The following is a 22,881-nucleotide window of genomic DNA, read 5'->3' as shown; positions in this document are numbered from 1 at the left end:
AGTATCTGGGTTCAGTGGATGTTAGTACATTTATAAGAGTTGTGAACCCATGATTGATTGATTGATTGATTGATTGATTGATTGACTTTTGCAGTGCTGGGGATTGAACACATGGAGGACCTTGCATGGGTTAGGCAAGCACCTTACCATTGAGCTGTCCCCTGATGTAGTTCTAGAACATTTATTCATGTTACTGAATGTATCATTCATTTCTTACACATTCCACTATATAGGCATGCCACATTTTGTCTATTTGTAGTTCAGTCACCTGTACCCTATAGAAGACATTCATGCTCATGCTTCCTTGTTTCCAGGTCACAATAATGAGCACCTAATTGGGACTGGGGAGAATGGGGGCCCATGAAATTTTTTTTCTGTCTGGTAGTGCTGGAGATTGAACTAAGGCCTCACACATGCTAGGCAAGCACACTGCCACTGAGCTACATCCCCAGTCCCCCTTGAATGCCTGGCCTCGAACTGGAGATCTCCAGTCTCAGCCTCCCAAGCACTAGGATTACGGCCATGAGCTACCACTCCCAGCTTTTGAATGATTTTAAAATCCCAATTTTGGTAATTTTTGGCATTCTGAATTTAAAGCTTTTTGATCAGTTTATCTATTGTATTTTGTTTTGTTTCAGTTTTCATTTGTTTATTCAATGCTGGGAATCGAGCCCAGGGCCTTACTTATTTGAGACAAGTACCCTGCCACTGAGGCACACTCCAAGTCCCTACTTTTTCCTTTTTAATTTGAAAGTCACCAGAGCATTTTATTTGTTTCAAGCATTTGAAACTTTTCATTTGATTAAGAGGATAGGGGCCTAAGGGAGAATTATACTCTAGAGTTTGACAGGATAAAAGGTCACCAGGTGCCAGTGGTTCATGCCTGTAATCCTAGCTACTTGGGAGGCTGAGATCTGGAGGATATTGGATTGAATCCAGCCTTTGAGACCTCATTTCCAAAAATAACCAGACCAAAATGCACTGGAGGTGTGGCTCATGTGGTAGAACACCTGCTTTGCATGTACAAAGCTCTTAATTCAAACCTCAATCCCACCAGAAAAAAAGGAAGCTTTGTCACATGACATGGTTTTCTTGTGGTGGTCCTGTGGAGTGGTGTTAGGACACCAGTTGATCTTTTTATCAGGTAACTAAATTTTAGCCTAATTGTATCCTTTCACACTCCTTAAGCATGTTAAAGGGAACAACAAAAAATGAGGTGTGTCTGGATTAAAATAAGATTTTATTAGAAATAAATGTTTCTTCACATAGATGCTGCATATTCATTGTTAAAAATTCTGATTACAGGTGACCTTCAAAAACCTACTAACTGCTTATTTGTGTACCAACTTCCATACTTAGTAAACATGTTTGTTTTTTGGAAAATAGATCACACTAATCATATGATTTGCGAATCTGCTTTTTGTACCCAGTGTATCGGATCATCCTTCTGTTGAGATCACTATTATATACTAAAGAAGAAGAAAAGTTTTCACAACACATAGGTAAGGGCATTTGGAGCAGAACTATTAGAAATCAGGAAGGTTTGTTTTTGTCTCTCCCGCGTCACGCTAAAACTGACGATAGCACTATTAAAATTTACAAAGTAAATTAAAGTTTGCAAAGCATGCAGAAGATGAGCAGTCACAAACTCCACCTTGCCCACCCGAGGGCCTCACAATCGCTGCTCATTGTGAGGCCCTGCAGTAGAAGGGATCCTGGCATCCTGGCGCCTTGCAGAGCTGCCGGGACTCCCACGGCAGCCGCCTCCCCTCGCAAGCTCCGCAGGATGGGGGGCGTGGGGGGCGTGGGGGGGCGGGGACTCGAGCCCAGCTGGACTCGCAGGGATCGGGGGCGGTGCCGCCTGAAGGTCAAGGTCGGCAGCGCAGCGCAGCTCTGGGCGGGGCCGCTGGCCTAGTGGGGCGGGTGGCGGGTGGGTGTTGTCGTCCCCATGGAGATGGGGCTGTCTCTGCCGCACCTCGCTTTCGGGGCTGCGTGCTGCAGCTCGCCGTCGTCGCAAGAGGAGACAGCAGCCACGGGGCTGGGCCCGTGCGCCACTTCGCGGAGGTAAAGCCTATGGCTTCTGGCCGCATCCGTCTAGGGGCGTCCTGGTCTCCCCATGCAGCCCGGGCAGGACCCCAGCAGCACCGAGGCAGGGCTCAGGGCCTCCCTCCAAGGCCTCGGAGGGAGGCCCTTAGCCGGGGCTGAGCGGGCGGTGTCAACTGAAGTCTCCTCCAGAGCTCCTTTGGGCGGGTTCGTGAGCACTTTGGAAAGCACTGATTTCAGACTCCACGTGGGCTCACAGCACCTCCTCCCTCCCGCTGTCACCCCCTTTCCAAACATGGGAAGGGCTGCAAGGTTGAGTGAAGGGAACTACAACGAATCTACAGAGACTACTTTGTGGTTGTAACTGTAAGAGTTAATATGCTAACATTTAATGAGTAGGGCAAATAATTAACACAAAGGTACTGTTAAACAGTTATCTTTTTAAAAGTATTGATGTGCTCATTAATAAACATTGCCACAAGTATCAGAACAGTTTTCTGACATTGTATTAAAGTTCAGTGCAGCCCAGGCAAATGTGTGTTCAAGCCCACCGCGGTCTGTTCTCAGGAACTTGACTTTCGTGCTCCTTAGAAACTTTAGAAATTGTGTCCTAACAACAATAATGTAGGAGGCAGGGAGGAGGAGGGTTTAGCGCAACCATAAGTTACTTTTCCTGAATGAATTCAAAGAGCAGTTGCTTCTGGTTTGCTACAGCCTTAAACTTACAAATCAGTGAGCACATTCAGCATTTGAAAATACGACACAAGCCCTGTGTTTTCTATTAACATTGGTGCTGTAATGCACAGATATCCTCAAATCATACCATCACTTCCTTTATCCATTATTTACTTTGGTCTTTGTGTGTGTGTGTGTGTGTGTGTGTGTGTGTGTGTGTGTTACTGGGGTTTGAGCTCAGGGCCTTCACCTTGAGCCACTCCACCAGCCCGATTTTTGTGAAGGGTTTTTCGAGATAGGGTCTCCGGAACTATTTGCCAGGGCTGGCTTTGAACCACAATCCTCCTGATCTTTGCCTCCTGAGTAGCTAGGTATATATATGTATGTATATACTGCTTTGTGTTCAAAGTAGATCATAGATCATGTTTTTACATGTCCTAAATGGAGGGCATTTAACTTGACTGGAGTTGTCTTTCATATTTTTTGGTTTTTCACTGATTACATTTAATTTTCTTATGCTACAATTCTTCTCTGCAATCTTTAGAACCAGCCAACCTCTTGAGAGGTGTATTTTTAAGGAAATAAAATTTAGATAATAAATATATCACTGTACAATTTGCATGTATGAATTACAGAAGTACTCAAATATAAGTATCTCTGTGTCAAGGAACAACATTTTGTTTTTAATTTTCTAAGTCACTTTGTGTACAGTAGTGAAGCCAGGCTAGCCTATTTGCATTTGTCCAGCTGTGTAACCAATCACACGTGGGACAACATGGCTTTTCTGCTTTATCCCAGCAATGATTTAGCTCTCTGTATGGGCTGACAATTGCCTAGCCATCTTATCCCTTAATATGGTTTTAGTTGTTCAAAGGGGAAAAAAAAGCCAAAACAGTTTTTTCTTTCAATCCTCACACACTTGCTCAACACTTTATCTCTGGTTACAAAAATGCGAGATTTTCCCTCATGAATAACCAATTCTCCAGTGGCCCCCAACTGGGGTGCTACTGTTTGACTCAAATCTGACATTATCTACCTGGAAATAGCATCAGATTCCACAGGTTGAAGGGTCAATCCCATAAGACAGCCCCCCACTTCAGGAACTGTGTAGTCAGTTTCTGTCATTGTAACAGACACCTGAGATAATCAAGTTGTGAAGAGAAAAGGTTTGCTTTGGCCCACAGTTCTGGAGGTTCCAGTCCGTGATCAGTTGGCCACGTTGCTTTGGACCTCTGACAAGAGAGCACATCATGGCAGGAGTGCACGTGGAGTTAATTTGCTCACCTATAGCCAGGAAGCAAACAAGAGTACAAAGAGGAGGACCTGGGGTTCTCCAGTCCTCTTCAAGGACATGCCCACAGTGACCTAAAGACCTCCCACTAGGTCCTCCCCCCCCCATAAAAGTTTCTACCACCTTTACATCACCACCAGTGGACCTTTGGCCAAGTCCCCAGTGTATGGGGGAGGGGGTGCGGGGCAGTGGACCTTTGAGGGAACATTCAAAATCCAAACTATGTCAGATGTCAATCACAGGTTCAGTAGTTCTGACTGACCACCTATACCAGATCCCCATAACCCTTTTCTCAGGTTTGATTAATTTACTTGACTGGCTCATAGAAGTCAAGGAAATACTTTATGTACATTAACTCATTTATTATAAAGGATATTCCCAAGGACACAGATGAATAGCCAGATGGAAGAAATGCATGGGGAAAGGTATGTGGAAAGAGACACAGAGAGTCCATGCCACCTGCCAGGCACCTCCATGTGCTCGTCTATCCAAAGCTGCTCCTCCTCCCACACCCTTTGTCCTTTGGGTTTTTAATGGAAGATTTATTATATGTAGGCATGAGTGATTACATTATTGGCCATTAGTGATCAATTCAACTGCAGTCTCTCTTCCTTCTTTGGAGATGGGGGGCTGAGCTGAAAGTCCCAACCCTCTAATTGCATGCCTGGCTCCCCCGGCAGCCAGCCTTCAGCATGAGGCTACTAGAAGCCAACCAAGAATCACCTCGGTAGAACAAAAGATGCTCCTGTTATCCAGAAAATTCCAAGAGATTTAAGAACAAACCTAAATAGGTCCAGATAATATTTTTGGCTTGGTGAGCCACATGACCTTTCTCCCCTTTACTCAATTTTGTTGCTCTGTATAAAAACAATCAGAATACATGTGTAAACAGGATTGACTGTGGTTCAATAATACTTTATTTACAAAGCAGTTTGTGGGCCAGATATGGTTTGTTAGCTGTGTTTATTGACCTACGTTCTGCCTAACGTGCTTGCTCACTTGAGGGAAAGTGAGGTACCATTTTGTGAGCTGAGCTACAGAGGGGAGGCTCCGGACACATCCAGCAAGGAACTAGGACCTTTGTTCCAGCAGTCTCACAGGAGCTAACTCCTGCCAACAACCACTTATACCAGGTTGGAAAGAAATTCTTCCCAGGCCCAGCTTTGGGGTGACTAGAGCCCCACTGACACCTGGACTATGAGAAACCCTGAGCTGGAGGTCCCTCTAAGCTGTGCCTACACTCCTGTCTCACAGAAACTGTCACATAATTAATGTGGTTATTTTTGTTACACAGCATAAACAATCACATTAGATAATATGCGTTATGATGGGCTCCATATAACAATGAATGGGGAAATGCTACATATTATTTCCTCCTCTTATAGATTCACTGTGAACATTAGCATATTAAAGATCCCAAAGGCTACAAAAAAGAAACATGTTTAATTTTGTTCAGTCAATCATTCCCCAGTCGTATTTAACGTCAGATTCAGTTTTCTAAGGAAATACCTATTGAGTATATGGAACTAGTCTTTGGAAGAATATAAAATGCTGGATTAAGAAATTCATGCATTAAGGGATTGCCAACCTGCTATTTCTCCCTGGGTTGAATAGCTAGCCAGCAAAATTGACATTTTAGATAGTGAAAATAATGGTGTGGAAACTTACACATGCACACACGCATGCACACACCATGCACACACCATGCACACACACCACATGAAATGTACTATGTTCACATAATTAAGCCTACCAGCAGAGACAGCAACTATTCTTTCTGTCTTGTTCAGCTCATTACATAACTTGCAATCCCTTAGCACAGAGGATAATAACAGTTTTGAGAACTTGTTAAATTAAAAAATCCCTGTGTTGGCTCTTGGAGGATTTCATGTAACAACAGCTGCGTGGCTTATAAAACTAAGGATTTGTTTTGATTTAATGTTGATTCAGAAGGAGGTATTTAATTTCCCACATTGCCATGAGGTTTTTAATCTGAACAGCACATTATTTTAATGCAGTTTGCCAAGACACATCACTGCCTTGTTTTATACATGAGGAAACTAAGGCTCACGTACGGAATTACTTGTAAAGCTTCAGTTTTGGGAAGTTAGAGCAAGAATTCAAATCTCTGCAACACCTCCACAATTGTTCTTACTATGGTACATATCTTTGTTCACTTTTAAAATGGGCTTTGATCTCGTTGAAGTGTGATAAGAGCAGAGGACTGCAAATGCTGGTTGTATTCTAGAATCTTCTGACTCCAATAGTTTCTCAGCTACTTTGGCCACATTGTACTCTTTGTCTTCTTGGAGCTTGTAGCAACAGAGGGTTGCTTAGAAACATCTAAATTGCTTGAATCCCAGATAGAATATCACTGACAAGTGGTGGTCCAACTTGAATTTTACTGTCTCCAGTAATGGAGCTAATGAGACAACTAGAGTTGCTGAAGTAATTTTTTTTTTTTTAACTCACTTGGATAGAGCCAAATTCCTCCTTTCTGATGTCATCCATTGTTCTTAGTTATATCTTTTGGGGATTCACAAACCATGTGTAATTGATTTTGTATATATTAAAAGCCTTTTGATAGCTGATGTGTGTCTGTATGGGATGAGAAAGGGGTCCAATTTCTTTTTTAAACAGGCTATTTGTTTTTTCTAAATGGAAAAAATATGCCTCTTCCCCTTCAATTTGTCCTCTAGCAAGAGTCCACATATACCTGGATCTATTCGAAGCTTCTTTTTCTGTTCCCCTGATACAGGTGTCTGCCCTGAACTAATGCTATCATCTCAGTCTTATGGCTTTATAGTCGTTACCCAGAAACATGTCTCCCTGTCTTGTTCTTCCAGATTGTCCTGTTTTTGGCCCTTTAGAATTCCATAAATATTTTTAGAATCAGCTTTTTAAGTTACACACATACACATGCCATAATATCTCATGAGTTTTTTTTTAACTGAGGTTGCATTGAATCTGTAAATCAATTTGAAAGAATTAAATCTCTTTACTGAGTCCTTTAATGCATGAATAAAACCTATCTCTCCACTTTCTAGGTCACTGAGAAGATTTTTAATAAAGTTTTATAATTTTCTTCATAAAATTTATACTATATTTCTAGTTACTTAATAGTAGTTGAAGTTATTGTGAATGTATCAAACTTCTTAATCAAAACAGGGATTTAGAAAATATGCAAATAATGTGCACAGAGCCCAGTGAATTAGAAAGCAAACTCAGTGGTTCAACAGCAGCACCCAGAGTCACCTCGCATGCCCTCTCACATTCTCCCTAAAGGGAACCTCTTCTGATTTTGTATAAATTAAAGCATTCAAAATGAATTATTTTGTTCCTAGCTCTTTTAGGGAGGGCCCTACTGGGGTCTTTGTTAATGTAGGATTGTGCGATTCATCCATACTGTTGTGTGTAGCAGAAGGTCCTTCATCTCACTGATGTATAGTGTTCTACCTCATGAATATATGACACCATATTCATTCAACCCTTAAGGGATGCTTGGATTGTCTCCATTTTAGAGCACTCCGCAGTCGTGAATATTCTTGTTGATATATTTTCATCCATGTGTACTTTTTTTCTGTTGGGGCATATATAGGCATATGTGCAACTTCAGGAAATAATACCGAATTGTTTCCCAAAGGGCTTACTCCGATTTTCACTTTCACCAGGTGTATCTGAGATTTGGATCCTCATTGACACACGGCTTTGTAAGTCTGCACTGGCTAACAAACCATGCCAAAATTTAGCAGCATGGAACAAGATTTACTTATTTTTCATGATTCTGTAATTTGGCTGGCTTCAGCTTGGTGGTTCTTCCACTCCATATCCTGTAGGCTGGGTGGTTCATGTGCTTACATTCATTTGGGAGCTTGGTTGGAATGGAAATATCCAAGATGATTTCACCCATGCATTCTGTGTTTTGAATGGGGTGGCTGAAACAGCTGCGGGACAGTCAACCTCTTTCTCATCATTCAGTATTCTAGCCCAAGCTTATTCACTTGGCAGCTGGATTGCAAGAGTGCAAAACTAAAAGCTTCGAAGTCTTCCTAAGTCACATGTCATCACTTTTGTGACATACTATTGAGGAAAACAAGTCAGTTCTAGTGCAGATTCAAGGGGAGGGAGAGGAACAGATGCCACCTGCTGGTGGAGAGCTGGAATGCAGGTATAGGGATGGGTCTTGTATGCAAATAATATACCTTGTTCCTCCAGCTGACCACAACAACTCATGTGCCTTTAGTGTACAGAATACATTCCCTCACCCTAAGATACTACTTTTTGTTTGTTTGTTTTGGTTTTGTTATTGTTTGTTGATACATGGTCTTGCAATGTAGCCCAGGCTGGCCTTGAACTCAAGATTCCCACTGCCTCAGCCACTGAGTACAGACAGTACAGGGGTGCACTACCATGCTTGCCCCAAGATTCTCAAAGTCTTATTCAAATGTGGAGTGAGGCTTAAGTTCAGTCTCTTGTGATCTGCGTTAGGTTCCACTGCAAATGAGACACCCAGCTTATAATGGTGGTTTAGAAACATTTTATTTCATACTTTCTTGGTCATTTTATTTAAGGTGGCCATGCTTTCAACAGAACAACCCTCTTGACAATTTTTGTGGGCTTTTTGTGAATCTAATTGCAACCTATTCCATTAGACAGGAGCTAATTCTACAACTCTCTATGAGAGTTGTAGAATTCACAGTCTTGGGCTGTGAACTGGGGTGCTGAGGACAAAGCTATTAAGATTCTTAAGAACCCTTTTTTGTTTTATTTTTAGTGGGACTAGGGTTTGAATTTATGGGTTTGCAATTGCAAAGCAGGCACTCTACCACTTGAACCACACCTCCAGTCCATTTTGCTTTGGTTATTTTGGAGATGGGGGTCTTGCCCTGACTGGCTTCAGACCACAGTCCCTCCTGACCTCAGCCTCCCAAGTGGTTAGGATTACAGGCATGAGCCACTGGCACCCTGCTAGGAACTCTTTTATTTGCTAAATGAGAAGGTTTATGAGGCATCGCCTTAAATCTTTCAAAGACCTTAGCAAGGAATCCTACAGTTATGCCCTTCATGTGACCTTGCCCCAACACTGTTCATTACTTTGAGACACTTTTGTCTGCTGGTGATTTTACTAGGTAGTCTTTACTTCTACTGAATTTTGCACCCAAACTAAACAAATCTTTCACGCTGGTTTATGCCTTTCTATGTTTTACATCTTTTATTTATTTCATTTTTTATTTATGTGATTAAGTTTTTTAGTATTTATGAAAAACTTTTAAATGAATTGTCATTTCTATCTCCTTCCTAATCTAAGTAACATTCACCCATGGATATGTGAGAAGGAAAGCCCCGTTCATCTAGTAAGAACTGTATTTCTAAAAATTTTTGATCACTTTTGTATGTTTTTTGAAATTTGTTCATTTTTTCCTAAATTTTTTATTAGCGTATTATAGCTGTACAGGGTACATTGTGACATGTCCATAAGCGCTTACAATGTATCTCAATCAGATTCACCACTCCACCGTTCTTCCTCACCCCGCTCTACGTCCTCCTTAGAATAATTTTAACATGGTTCATTGTTCTGTTTTCATACATGAATACAAAGTACCTCCATCTTATTCACTGTCCTTCACCTTTTCCTTATGCCCCCTCCCACACTGGTACCTACCCCCTGACAGAACCTGTTTCACCTTCCTGTCTTTCATTTATTAAGCAAGAATGTTTTTGTTAGTTTATGATAGTTATATAGGGGATTTCATTGTGACATTTCCATACGATATGTATTATACTCCAAATTGGTTCATTCCTTCCATTAGTTTCCCTCCTGGTTCAAGGCTCTCTTACTGGACTTTATCATACGTAGCTGTAGAAGCCAGTCAGCACTTTCTGTACTTTTTTGGGGCCTCTCTATTCAGGTTCTATATTCACTGGTGCAAGTCCTATCATGCACAGTGATGCAGGCTACAGTTTAATAAACTTTCTGCTGCTCCCTTATGCAGGTCAGCTTTCTTTATTCACAACCTTTCGTAGCCATGAATTGATCTTCTGGATTCCACTGAACAGTCTCCTCATCATGCTTCAACTTGCGCTTGCTGCCTAGTCTGGATGTCAAAGCCTTATGTGTTAAGTGATGACAATATTGTATCTCTAGGTACAGTGCTTTGTTACTGCTGAATACCAAACTTTCTCAAAATGTAGTGGTTTATTATTTCTCACAGTTCTGAGGGTCAGCTGGGCTGAACTGCGCAGTTGTCCAACTCCATGTATTGCCATGGGGAGTCAAATTTGCCCCACTACTCTGAGGGACACCATTGTTATAAGTCAGCTGATCATGTACACGGGTGGGTCTGTTTCTCCTGTCATTGATCTGCCCTGTGGGCTTATTTGTTTGTTACTATGCCAATATTTCATAGTCTGATTTCACTAGCAAGTAAGTAAGTCCTGACACAAGCAGAGTGGGTCCTGCCCCTGGGTTCTTTTTGAAGTCATCCTTGGTGCTCTTGACCTTTTTGCACTTCTGTATACATTTTATATTCAGTTTGTCAAACACACACACACCTACACCTTTCGGATTTTGATTGAGATTATACTGAGTCATAGTTTAATTTGGAGGAATCTTTGTCTCTATATATGTTTGCTCTTATTTAGATCTTTTAAGTTTTCTCTTGATAAGATTTTTATGACTATGAAATACTTGCCCCTTTTAAATTTAAATTGGATTTTAAATGCTATTACAAATGCAACATTATTGTTTAATAAATATTTGTTAGTATATGAAATACTGATTTTTTTGTATGTTGACTTTATGTGTGGCAATATTGCTAAACTTATTCATTAAATCTGTCAGTTTACCTAGATTCTTTGATATTTCCTACTCACAACTATGTCATTAATAAATAATGACAATTTTATTTGTTCCTTTAAAATTATTATACATTTTCCTTTCTTTTCTTGATTGGAAAGAATCTCCAGACAATGCTGAGTGATTGTGGTAGTAGAATCAGAAGGAAGCTTCCACTCTTCATTCTTTAGTTTAATGCTTGCTATAGGTTTCTTGTACATGTCCTTATTTGGATTCGGAAATTCCCCTCCACCTATTTTGGTTAGAATATTTTTTTCTCATGAATGAGTGTTGAGGCTTATCAATACATTGTTCTATATCTACTGAAATTATTATGAGTTTCTTTTCTCATTTTTTTTTTTTTTGGTAGTAGTACTGGGGTTTGAACCCAGGGCCACGTGCTAGCTAGGCAGGTGCTCTACCATTTGAACCACTCCACCAACTCTGTTTTGTTAATGAGAATAAGTACATTGATTTTGTAACATCAAAATCGATATATTGGAATAACATAATACATGCCATAATGAATACATTTGAATGTCAAATTTAACTTTATTTCCTAACATCAGATTTACATTTCAAGAATAAGTCTATCTTGGTGGTTATATATTATCCTTTTTATATTGGTGTTTGCATCTATATTTATGGCAAATCTTTAGTATTCCTTTCTGTGCCCCATCTTTTTTTTAATGGGACTGGGATTTGAACTCAAGGCATCATGCTTGCAAAGCAGGTAATCTACAGCTTGAGCCACACCTTTAGTCCATTTTGCTCTGGTTATTTTGGAGCTGGGGGTCTTGAGAATTATTTGCCTGGGTTGACCTCAAACTACCATCCTCCTTATCTCAGCCTCCAAGTAGCTAGGATTACAGGTGTGCACCCCTGGTGCCACACTAGTATTCCTTTCATGTAAGGTCCTTCGTGGGGTTTGGTATCAAAGTTATAGTTGGGAATAATTCACCCTTTCTCCAATTCTGTGGAAAATTTTGCATGTTTAGTGTTGTTTTTTCCTTAAATGTTTGGTAGATACAGAAATTGGGTCCAGCAGTAAGATTCTATCATAACAACAGAAACTTGTTCCAAATTATCTGACATTAGCCTCAGTCTAGTGGCATGAAATTGTTATCTTGGAGATCTGAAAAGATGGCAATCCATGTTATGAAGTGGAGAAAATTGCAAAGCTATATTCTGGAACAGATTAAAGGGCATACTATATAGCTAATGAACTTGTACTTTCTACAAAGAAGTAGAAAATGACTGTTATTAGAATGAATGTATGACTGCTGGCTGCATTTGCAAAGGTGCTACCAGAAATAGAGAAGCTTAGAAAATATTTGGTGGGTTTGCAAGCATGAATGGAAAAGAGAGTCTCAGACTCAAAGACTAACAAGGTTGAATGGTGTAATTGATTTACAGTTTCACCTAGTAAAGAAAAAAACCCGAAAAGGCCTTTGAGCAACAAATGCTGCTTAGAATTGTGCCTCGTGGCAAGGACCAAGTCAAGAGGATGGTTGAAACACCATTGCTAGTATCTATCTCTGAATGGAACAAGCTGGCACCCAGAAAACCCTATCAGTTGGGAAAAAAACCTCAAGGAAGGGAAATTTAGGATTTGGTTCTCCTAAGGAAGCTTGATAGGCTCAAAATAACCTGCAGTTAATTTCCAAACAAGTGAGGAAATATCTTTAAACAATTGTAGCTTAGAGTCAAATAACTTGAGATACATCATGATAGAATGGCACCGCCAAAGCAATCACTGGCATGTTCTAGAAGACATTTACTTGAGATTGAAAATCATGGCTGGGCTTCAGCCCCCTAGAGCAGGATTTCAGGATTGCGATGGGCCCTCGAATATGTCATCCTACTCCTTTAAAAATGGGAAGATTTACCACTACTGGCCTTTACTGTTACGGGTATCGTGTACAGGGACAAGAGCCAGATAGTGATCTTTGTAGTTCACAGGTGTCTGGACCCAGAGAAACTGGAGACTGTTGGGAATCGTTCACGTCAATTCGCTCGAGATATTTATGAGATGAAATTTTGGGGTTGCTTCCTTTAAAAAGTGGACGAGCTCAGTTAGAGCACTCACCTAGCATGTTTGAGGCTGAGGCTGGGGGTTCATCCCCAGCACCACAAAAGAAAAGTAGGCAAGTGTGTTCTGCATAGGGGCCAGAAAGGGAAGCGACCTGCAGGGTGAGCAGTGATGGCCACATTGCTATTTGTGCTGAGGAGCTCAGGAAATGTCACCCCCAAATGTGACACTTTACGTACTAGTTATTTTGAGCTGAGAGCACGTGGGGAGCAGCAGATGCAAGGCTTTCTCTGAGCTCCCCTTTTCTGCTTAAAGACAACCCTCCAAAAAGAAGTCACCTTTAATGAACCCCCTCCCCAGGAATCTCACCAATGGAAGATGAGCTGGCTGAATGGCTCAAGAGGTAGAGCAGGAGCTCCCTGGAGGATCCCATGTCCAGATGGTCACCTACTCCTCTGAGGGCTGATCCAAGACAACTTTCACTACCTGAGAGACTTTCTGTGCATAATATAGAACGCTTATAACTTGTGTCACCACGACCTCCCTGGAGCCCCAAGGCCCCATTCCTCTTATAGCTAGGATGCTACGTAAGTTCCAATTATCTGCGTCTCATGTTTTTGTGTACTCCTGTGCATATATATGTAATTAAAATGTTTTTTTCCTCAGGGTAAGTTGCATTATGTCAGTTTAATTCATAGCTCAGCCAAAGAACCTGGAGAGGTAGAAGAAAGCCATGTTTTCTCCCCCACAGTGCTCTTACATAGTCCTCTCCCCTTAAGAGTGGACTGGACCTAGTGACCTGCTTTAACCAATAGAATATAGCAAAAGTGATGGGATGTCACTTCTGAGATTAGGTTATAAAGAGACTGTAGCTCTCCTCTGTGTGTCGTCCTTTACTTTCTCATGGGGTCACATCAATGGAAGCCAGCTGCCATGTGAACTGCCCTATGGAGAGGTCTACGTGGCAAGGAAGGCAAGGGAGGCTCCAATCCGACAGCTTGTGAGGATCCGAGTCCTGCCAAAGACCATGTGAAAGAGCTTCGAGCCTTCGGGGAGACTGCGGTCCTGCCTAACACCTGACTGCAGCCTTTTGAGAGAGCTTGACACATGGAAACTTACTATGCACTGAAATGTGCACCCCAAAGTTGACGTGTTGAAGTCCTAACCCCAACATGACTGTATTTAGAGATAGGGGGCTGTAAGAAGGACACAAAGGTTAAGTGAGGTCATAAGGGGAGGGTCTTAATGTATTGGGACTGATGTCCTTACAAGAAGGAGAAGAGAAAACAAAAAACCCTGTCTCTGGGAACACACAGAAGAAAGGCAGTGGGAGGACACTGAGAGAAGGTGGCTGACTATAAGGCAGGAAGAAAGCCCTCACCAACATGGATGACACTTGGATCTTGGACTTCCAGCCTCCAGAACTGTGAGAAAATAAATGTCTATGGTTTAAGCCAGCCAGTCTGTTGGTCTGTAGTAGTTTGTTTTGGCAACCCCAGCAAACTAATATAGTGCCTCACTGTACTGGTCCTGGATTCTCGACCCTCGTACTTTTGAGATAATAAGCTTTTGTTGTTTCAAGTTGTTGAATTTCAGAGTAATCTGTTATACAGCAATGCATAATGAATATATGCAAATTTCTGAATCTTGAATAGACTTTTCTGAAACATTTTTATTAGCCTTCTATTTTCCCAACTAAGTAAAAAATGACTCATGTTAAGATTCAGAATTGGGTACAGGTAGGTAAGGACAGAATAATTGCAATGATTTGGCATTCATGGACCTTTTGTGTATCTTTGCATGGTTTATCATGTATATGTTGGTATCATATACATGCATATAAGAATAGTACATCCATATATTACATATATAAATGAATTACTACAATATAATCTCTGTAGGGACAATGTTATTATGTTGGATATTTCTAAGTGATCTTAATTATCATCTATTAAAATGAACCTGTAGTTCCTAGAAGTGGAAGAAAATATTTTCCTGAGATGTCAGTTGGGGATTCTTCCCAGAAAACCCTGGAAATGGAGAGCTTCCATACAAGGTTCAGTGCCTGGACACCTTTTAGCAACAAGTCTTTAAACAGACAGGTAAGTTACATACCCAATAATAAAAAAAGTTTAATTTGTAAAGTTAACACTGCTGTGATAGAATAAGTCTTATGTAGTCAAGTTCTTAAAGAAAAACTATCTGAACAATTTAGCTTTTGAGTCACTTTAAATGAAAATAAGTCTAGCTTTGTCTGTTCCAAAAGATAGTCTCTTCTTACCCCAGACTCTGCCTCTTGCCTTATGGGAGGCTCACATCTGCCACTCTGGACCTTCAGGGCCTTCAGAACACACGAGGGTTAAGGTAGTTGGGGAGAAAAGGGAGGAAGGTGCCTTGGGGATGGGGGGTATTTTATGTATTTTTCTCTGTGTTTCTTTAGTGCTCTCTTCCCTTCTGTGCCTACTGTATGGTTCCCTGTGGCCTGGGATTTCTCTCCCTTTTGAAAGGTAGTTCAGGATGAAGTCATTGAATGGCAAGCCCCTAGTGGAGAAAGCACAGCAGGTTCTCAGCTCATATGTGTTCTCTCCCAGGAGAAGAGGACTAGACTGGGCTGGGGCTTAGGTCTATGATAAAGATAGTGAGTTTCTATGTGTCTAGTTGAGCGAAGTTGGACTGAAACCTGTTTCAGAGACACTGGTCTGTGGTGCGTGTCTTCCTTGGAGACACAACTAACAATGAATTGTGCAATGGTTATTAACTTTCAGTTTTGTGGGTGCTATGAAAATCCAGGGCTATGGGTAAATAAAAGCCTATCTACATCAAATGGTCCTTTTTCCACGATTAAGTGAGAGGAGCCTGTATGTGTTTTCAAGATGAAGTGTGTGGAATCTGTTCCCCTAGGCCACATTAGCCTAGGTTAAAAAAAAAAAGGGAAGAAAGAAAGAAAAGAGCCAGGAATCATTACCTCTTTGTTTTCTAGAGGCCCTCTTTGGCCTCTCTGTAATTACATCCTGCCAGTCTTTCCCACTGGCCCATCCCACAAGCCCTGGCTTGCCTGTGACCCTGAATAAAAATAGTTTAAGATGAAAGGAGAGACCCCTCTGAGATTCATAAAGGTGCTTTGTGAACTATAATATGCTGTGCAAATATTAGCTATGGGGTTGGTAGTAGGTTGTCTAAAAATTACTTAGCAACTAAGAATGTATGGAACTATACAGCAAAATATCACCTTCCTCCTTCCAGCTCTTTCAGGAAAGAGTGGCTCTTATAAGTCATTGGTTTGACCTCTGGACCAACAAGCAACGTCAAGAATTCTTATTCACGATTTTTTTACGATGCACTAAATCACAATTAAGGTAAGTGTAGCCTACCATTGTAACTATCATTAGTTCTTAAATATGAACCTAATATAGTAATAAGCATGTTAAGACTTTTTTTCCTGTAAAAAGTAAGTTGCCATTTCAAGGTTAATAAATGGACTCTTGTTGTGTCTGCCTCCTTCTTGAGGCTGAAATGAGGCTTTGGGGGTTGGGGGGGCTTGAACACCTCCATGCCATTGTGAGACTGTTTCCCTTTTGCAAAAACTTGCCAGTGACTTCAGCCAGTTCATTTTTCACTTTCTTTTGGTTTATTAAATTCTCCTTGGAGCTATCAGGCAGACAATATATTCCAAATGGATATCTGGTACATCAGGAGACACTTCATAAATGACTGTTAAGCAATGGATGATGCGAAAAATACACGAGAAGTGACAGTGGCAGTGAGTGACATTTATGTGAATGGACGAGAGGTGCAGCATTGGTCAATGTTGCCAGTGGAGCCCTATCCTGATTCTTCCTTTTCCTTTCAGGATAGACACGGTGACATTGGTTAGTTGAAATTATACCCAGGGGCAACTAGTGTTCTGATCAGTTGTCATAAACTTGCTCCAGCTTGAAAAGGTCACACTGCCTCGTTCTGGTCCGATACTAGCAGAGAAAATATCAGACATTGGTCATTATCAGAGCAAACAGTGGCTTATTAACTAGCCAGTTTAAATGTTAGAAACAGGCTCTCTTTGGAGAGATTAGAAAGATCCAAGACGACTGAGATATTCTAGAGAGCCCTTCAGTGTGCTCGGACCTGATTGAGGAATCCAGCCATGCCAGAAACAGGTCCTATAAGGGTGGGTCCCAGGACTGATCCCCAAATAAATGGCCTTGGGTCAGTGGTGGGGGATTTCTGGTGGTCCCCAGTCAACATGAAAGTAAGAATAGAATGCTGCTCCTGGAATATTGTCTCTTCAGAAAGCTGGGAATTCAAGTCTGCATAGGGATTCTGAAGTTGTTTGGGCTTATTTACTAATGTGTCTTTAGTGAAACCCTGGGCATGTCATCATTTGGGGGTGGCTGCTTTCACTAGAGCTGGTGGAGGGGCTTACCTGAGGATTTCGTAGGCAGATATCAAAAAGTATCTGTGGGTTGTACATGGCCAGATCGGCTTGATTTAGTTTGCTATCTTCTGCCCACACTTTGTTCTACTTTTTCCTGTCCATCACCTTTCTTTGTCTCTTTTTTCTTTTAATTATAGTATTGTTGGATTGGGGTACATTGCGACATTTAGAAAAGTTCTAATAAAATCTCATAGTTGAATTCGTCCTGCCGTCATTCTCCTTTACGTCCCTCCCTCCACTGCCCATCACTTTTTTTTTCTTTTCTTGCAGTACTGGGGTTGAACTCAGGGCCTACACCTTGAGCCACTCCATCAGGCCTTTTTTGTGATGGGTGTTTTCCAGATAGGGTCTTGATCTCTGCCTCCTGAGTAGCTAGGTGTGAGCCGCCGGCACCCATCTGGCCCATCTTTTTTTTTTTTTGTGGTACTGGGGCTTGAGCCACTCCACCAGCCCTCTCTTTGTTAGGTATTTTTGAAATAGGGTCTTGCAAACTATTTGTCAGGGCTGGCTTTGAACCACGATCCTCCTGATCTCTGTCTCTGAGTAGCTAGGATTAAAGGAGTGAGCCATTGGAGTGTGGTTTGAGCAGTCATTCCTTTTCTTCTCCATTGGCCTCTTACTCCTGAGCACTAAGCAGAGTTCTCACTGTTTCTCCCTGATGGAGTCACTGGAAGGAGACCAACAGCCTCCTGTCTCTGAAGAACAAGGCTGCGAAAAGAAACAGACTCTTAAGTCAATGTCTAAAACTCAGGAGGAAAGACTTGTCATGATAGCCATTTGCCATGCTTCCTTTGCTCTGAATTTTCAGCTTTCAAGATAAGAATATAACGGATGAAACCTATAATAGCACTGTGTGTTGTGTGTGTCTCCTGGACCATAAACCGAGCAATTTCAGTTGTAACCACTGGAGGTCATTAGAGATCTTGTGGTGTATTTTGAGGCAGCTTCAAATTGGGCCTGATATTTTGTCACTGGAAATCACATCCTTTGTTTGCTACCTGAATTCTTTTTTTTGTGGATAAGAATATGGAAGTAACCTGTGCAGGGAAGTCGCTTTGCTTGGTTTGGTAGCGGCTGTGTTTCCGCAGAGGGCAGCTTGTGTCTCAGGCCCATCCAGTGTTAACGAGTGCTGGACGGCTGACTCAGAGGAAGTTGTAGGTGAATCTCTGGTCTCTAGAGTTGTCATCCTGAACTCATCTTTAATTTGTACACATGGATTTTGTCACTGAATATCAATCAGTTCTTTCTCCAAAGTCTGGGTTAAGGCAATTTTTTCACTTCTTCCTCCTTATTGGAAGGTGGGGCCCTTCATATCTGAGCAACTGTGCCTGGCCCTGTCAAAGGTTCAGATGTGTTGATAGTCCAATCCAGTCAGTGCTGGGCTCAGTTTAGTTAAAGCTAAAAGTCCAATACTTTTTTTTTTTTTTAAGTTAATGCAACCAACTTTCCTTTAAACATTTTATTGAGATCTAATTTACATACAATAAAATGTGCCAATTTCAGGATATAATTCTATGTTTTTAGTACATTCACGGAGTCATGCAACCACCGGTATGACCAATGTTGAACACATTGTCATCACCCCAAAACACCCCCACCCCATTGAAAGCCACTCCTATTTCCATTCTCCCCCACCCCAATGTGGCAAACACTAATCTACTGTTTGTCTTTATAAATTTACCTATTTGGTAGTTTTCATATAAATGGAATCCCATAGTATGTGATCTTTGTGGCTGGCTTCTTTCTTCTGTTACACTGCTGTCAAGATTTACCCATTTTATATGATGTATCAGTAGTCCTCTCCTTTTTATTGCCAAATAATATTCTATTGTATGGACATGCCACATTTTATTGTTCTATTCAGCAGGTGATAGACATGTGTGCTGTTTCTCACTTATTGTAGCTAATGCTTCTATGGACATCTGTATTCAAGGTTTTGTAAAATTTTTATTTCTCTTGACTATATTTGGAGGAGTAAAATTGAAAACAGAGTTCTAGGCTCCAGACCCAAACTCCAGGGGTTCCATATGTCAGGTCCCACTCATCCCAACATGTCAAATAAAGCAGTGGTGAAGGGCAGAGAAAGGAAGTTTATTACATGGCACAGACACCACAGGAAGAGGCAGAAAAAGCATTTCAGCCCATCTTCGGGGTACAGACAGGAGCTTTAGGTTTCAATAGAGAAAGAGTTAGGGCAGGGTGTGAGGTGTGCATAGTTAAAGAGGCTCAGTCACAGTGTGGCCTGATGGATCATTATCTCAGTTCGGGTTCTGTGAGGGTTCCAGAAAATTGTTATCACTGTCATCACTGGAGGGAATCAAATAGGCAATTGTCCTCAGTTGGTGGGTGGTCTGTCCTGCAAGGCTTTGCTCATTCTTTCCTTGGGGATAGTTTTATCGCTCACTGTAAAGATGTTATGGGTCAGACCTGTCCTTCCTGGATTACAATGTGACTCCAAGATTACTGCAGAGAGAATGGTTCAGAGTAAAGACAGATACAAAATGGAAGCAGGGATGCTAAGCTTTTCTCCTGCCTTTAATTCGTGGGCCCAAGAAGGAGTCAGTGCTTTTCAACAAAAGCAGTTTCTAAATACCTGTTATAGAATTGCTGGGTCCAACAGTAACGGTACCATAAACTTCAATTATTCTTCCTTTTAATTGTTACTTACTCCTGTAGTCTTTCTTTCCCCGTAACTGTGAATAGATTTAATAATAAGAGGACTAAGCAGTCCTCTTATTGGATGAAGTCTTTTATGAAGGTGAACTGTACTATATTTGAGCAATGCTTTTTTTTTTTTAACAGTAGAGAGGTCATTGTTTTAGATATTTTATTTTGTATTTACTTTTTTTGTTTTTGGTGGGACTGGGGTTTTAACTCAGGGCTTCATGCTTGCAAAGCAGGCATTCTACCGCTTGAGCCACACCTCCAACCAATAACTTTGTTTTAATTCAGAGAGTTATATTTATAAACTTGGCATTTCAGTATTGGTGGGAAATAGGTCATCATAGTTTTCTTTAAAAGTTTCTTATCTCTATGAGATATATTTAAATGTTTGAGGCTTTTTTCTGTCTTAATAAATATTCCATATTAAGTTCTGGGATGATCTTTTTAAGGACTTTTTTTTTTTGTTTTTTTGGCAGTACTGGGTTTTGAACTGATGACTTCATACTTGCTAGGAAGGCATCCTACGACTTAAGCCATGGTCTTAACCTAGGGTATCTGAAATGGAATTTTGTGACATTTAAACATATCTAAAGTTTCTGCTTCTTCAGCCATCTTTCTGTCACACTCTCCTCCTCTCAACTTAAACTGTCCCTGCTCCTAGAATGCCCTTCTTGCTCCTCTTTCTTGCCCAGCAGTGTCTGTATACCTCAGCATGGCATTTCCCCACCGCATATGCTCAGACATCCAATCTGGTGATGGTTCCCTTTGGTGTCTCTCCTCTGTCACTTGACTAGACTGACCTTTCCTGTGACTCCTTAAAGGAAACTGGGCAGTTTGTGCCCGCGTAGCACTCAAGAGACCTCTGAGGAGTTTCAACTGCTCTCCTTGCCACACTGGTGGGACCGGTTTTAAATTGCTTGAGCTCAGATGCCAGCAACAGCTTCTACAAAGGCCTTTCATTCCAGGGCTGGAGTTGTTTTAACTTGTAGCCTTCCTGGGTGGGGCAACATTCAGGCAACTGCGTTCCAAAGACAGGGTTGCGGGAGTGGGTAGAGAGGGAGAGTGCCCAGGAAAGATTGCGCTCATCACTTGAGTCCCATCAGAGCAGACTGGAAGTGGGGACAGGGACAGAGGGCAGGAAAATGTACTAGCCACTGTGTATTGGAGAGAGAACCCCCCCATACCCACTCCAATACACCTGCTCACTCTTTCCAAGCACCCCCTGGGAGAGCTCAGTTGAGGATGTCTAGTTGTGATCTGTTGAAGAAATCAGGTGTGTAGTTTTTCAGAGACAGTATACTTCTAGCTAAATTTGGAATCTAGCACAGCTGCATCACTCCGAGTTACAATAAGTCCATTGGAACAAAGTCTGTTTCTGTGTGGAGGTGGTGAAGATGTTAAAAAAACAAAAACAAAAACAAAATAATCAATTGGCACTTGTTAAAGCATGGTAAGGCAGACAACAAGGATGGTCACCATAGGAACAGGGACAACTGCCATGGATTTGCAGCCAGGCAGAGAGACCGGGCTCAACTCTGAATACAACACAGCAAGTTGAAATTTCTTGCCAACAAGCAGAGTGGAGTCAGTGGATGGAAGATTACTGAGAGGAAACTTCAGGGGCAAAGAGTCCAAACCAACCTAGCAGGATTCTTACTGGAGACAGGCCGGGGCAATCAGACATCCCTGAGGGGTGGGGAAGGATGAGGAGGCTGATCAGGTTTCCAGGGTGATCAGATATCAAGAGGTGGGGGTGAGTGCTGAAATGACTTAGCAGTGTTTTTTGCTACAGCTGGATTTTACAAGGGAGAGTGCAGATGGGTCTTGGAGAAGGTTCAGGAGTCTAAGTTTGATCATTAGAAACGCTGTGTCAGAAAGAGAGGGCAATATTCAAAGATAAATTATACAGCTGCACCTAAAATTACTGTTTTCTGAGTACGCAATGCGAATGTGGAAATTTGGGTTATTCTGTCTCTTCTTTCCCCTCAGCCCTGTTGTGGGCATACTTAGTCCTTCCAATGTAGGGTGATTGGTTATGGAATCATATGGTTATGCAGCTAAAGAGGAAAATTCTTAAGTTTAAAAAGAAAGGAGAAACCAAACACTCAAAGCTGTTTCCTTGGGTGGGGGAAGGGGCAGAAGGACGGTGGAGCAAGGGAATCTCTAGCCCCATTTAGCCAAGTCCATGTCTTTGAAGTTCTCACTTCCCATGTTGTGAGTAAGTGCTGCTGCCCTCTACCATGGTTAAAGTCTGAAGATAGCACTTAGCACCGCCTCACTTTATTTACTGTCTCAATGGTAAAACGCAGACTTCGCCAGGGCAAGGACTGTGTTGCTGCTTTCTCCAGCACTTAGAGCAATTCCAGGTACACAGCAGACACTCAATAAATGCTCGTTGAATGAATTCACATAGCGAAAACACTCTCAGTTACAAAAGTGATGAAATGATGAATAATTGAAAAAAAAACTCATTTGGGTAGTTTTCTAGGAAGAAGGAATTTTTCAAGATAGATATTTTAGAATATTGGAGATTGCTAATATTTTGCTTCTTTCAAGATTTCCCATTATCTAATTGATTTGAGGCGACTATAAAGCAATTCCACGAGAAATTGTGAACAGTGATAATACCCAAGGATGTCATGTTGTAAACTCCAGGACATTCTATGTCACACTGTACCCCATGAATGGCACCTATGAAGGTGGTTCATTGCACAGTATCTCAAATGCAGCATCCCTGCAGATTCCACCACTGAAACATGGTGAGGGCAGAGAAAGGAGGTCCTTCAGGGCACGCCTTGGGATGAGGCAGAGTAAGCACTCAGTCTACCTTCAGCCATCTTTGGGGTTCAGAAATGAGGTGTAAGTTTAAGTAGACAAAAGAATTGGGGGCAGGGAACAAAAAATATGCA

The 22,881-nt window shown here is 41.5% G+C and overlaps 1 protein-coding gene across 10 annotated transcripts in view; it reads left to right on the top strand.

Annotated features, from left to right (window-relative positions):
- Positions 1-1,923: 1,923 nt before the first annotated feature.
- Ect2l (epithelial cell transforming 2 like) overlaps positions 1,924-22,881 on the top strand; it is a 74,529-nt gene continuing 53,571 nt past the window's right edge. For 3 of the 10 annotated variants that reach the window (XM_074073411.1, XM_074073423.1, XM_074073436.1), the window contains exons 1-4: positions 1,929-2,064; positions 13,237-13,463; positions 14,845-14,978; positions 16,120-16,232. In XM_074073411.1, the coding sequence (XP_073929512.1) occupies positions 13,457-13,463; positions 14,845-14,978; positions 16,120-16,232 (254 nt within the window). In that variant the 5' untranslated portion in view covers positions 1,929-2,064; positions 13,237-13,456. Of the gene's footprint in view, positions 2,065-13,236; positions 13,464-14,844; positions 14,979-16,118; positions 16,233-22,881 lie in introns of those variants that run through there. The other 7 variants (XM_074073428.1, XM_074073403.1, XM_074073418.1 and 4 more) reach the window with 6 other exon arrangements.

Source organism: Castor canadensis, chromosome 1, assembly GCF_047511655.1.
Source record: "Castor canadensis chromosome 1, mCasCan1.hap1v2, whole genome shotgun sequence".
In the NCBI taxonomy this organism is placed as follows: domain Eukaryota; kingdom Metazoa; phylum Chordata; class Mammalia; order Rodentia; family Castoridae; genus Castor; species Castor canadensis.
Note: the sequence above shows the minus strand (reverse complement) of the source record. Positions and strands in the feature narration are given on the sequence as shown.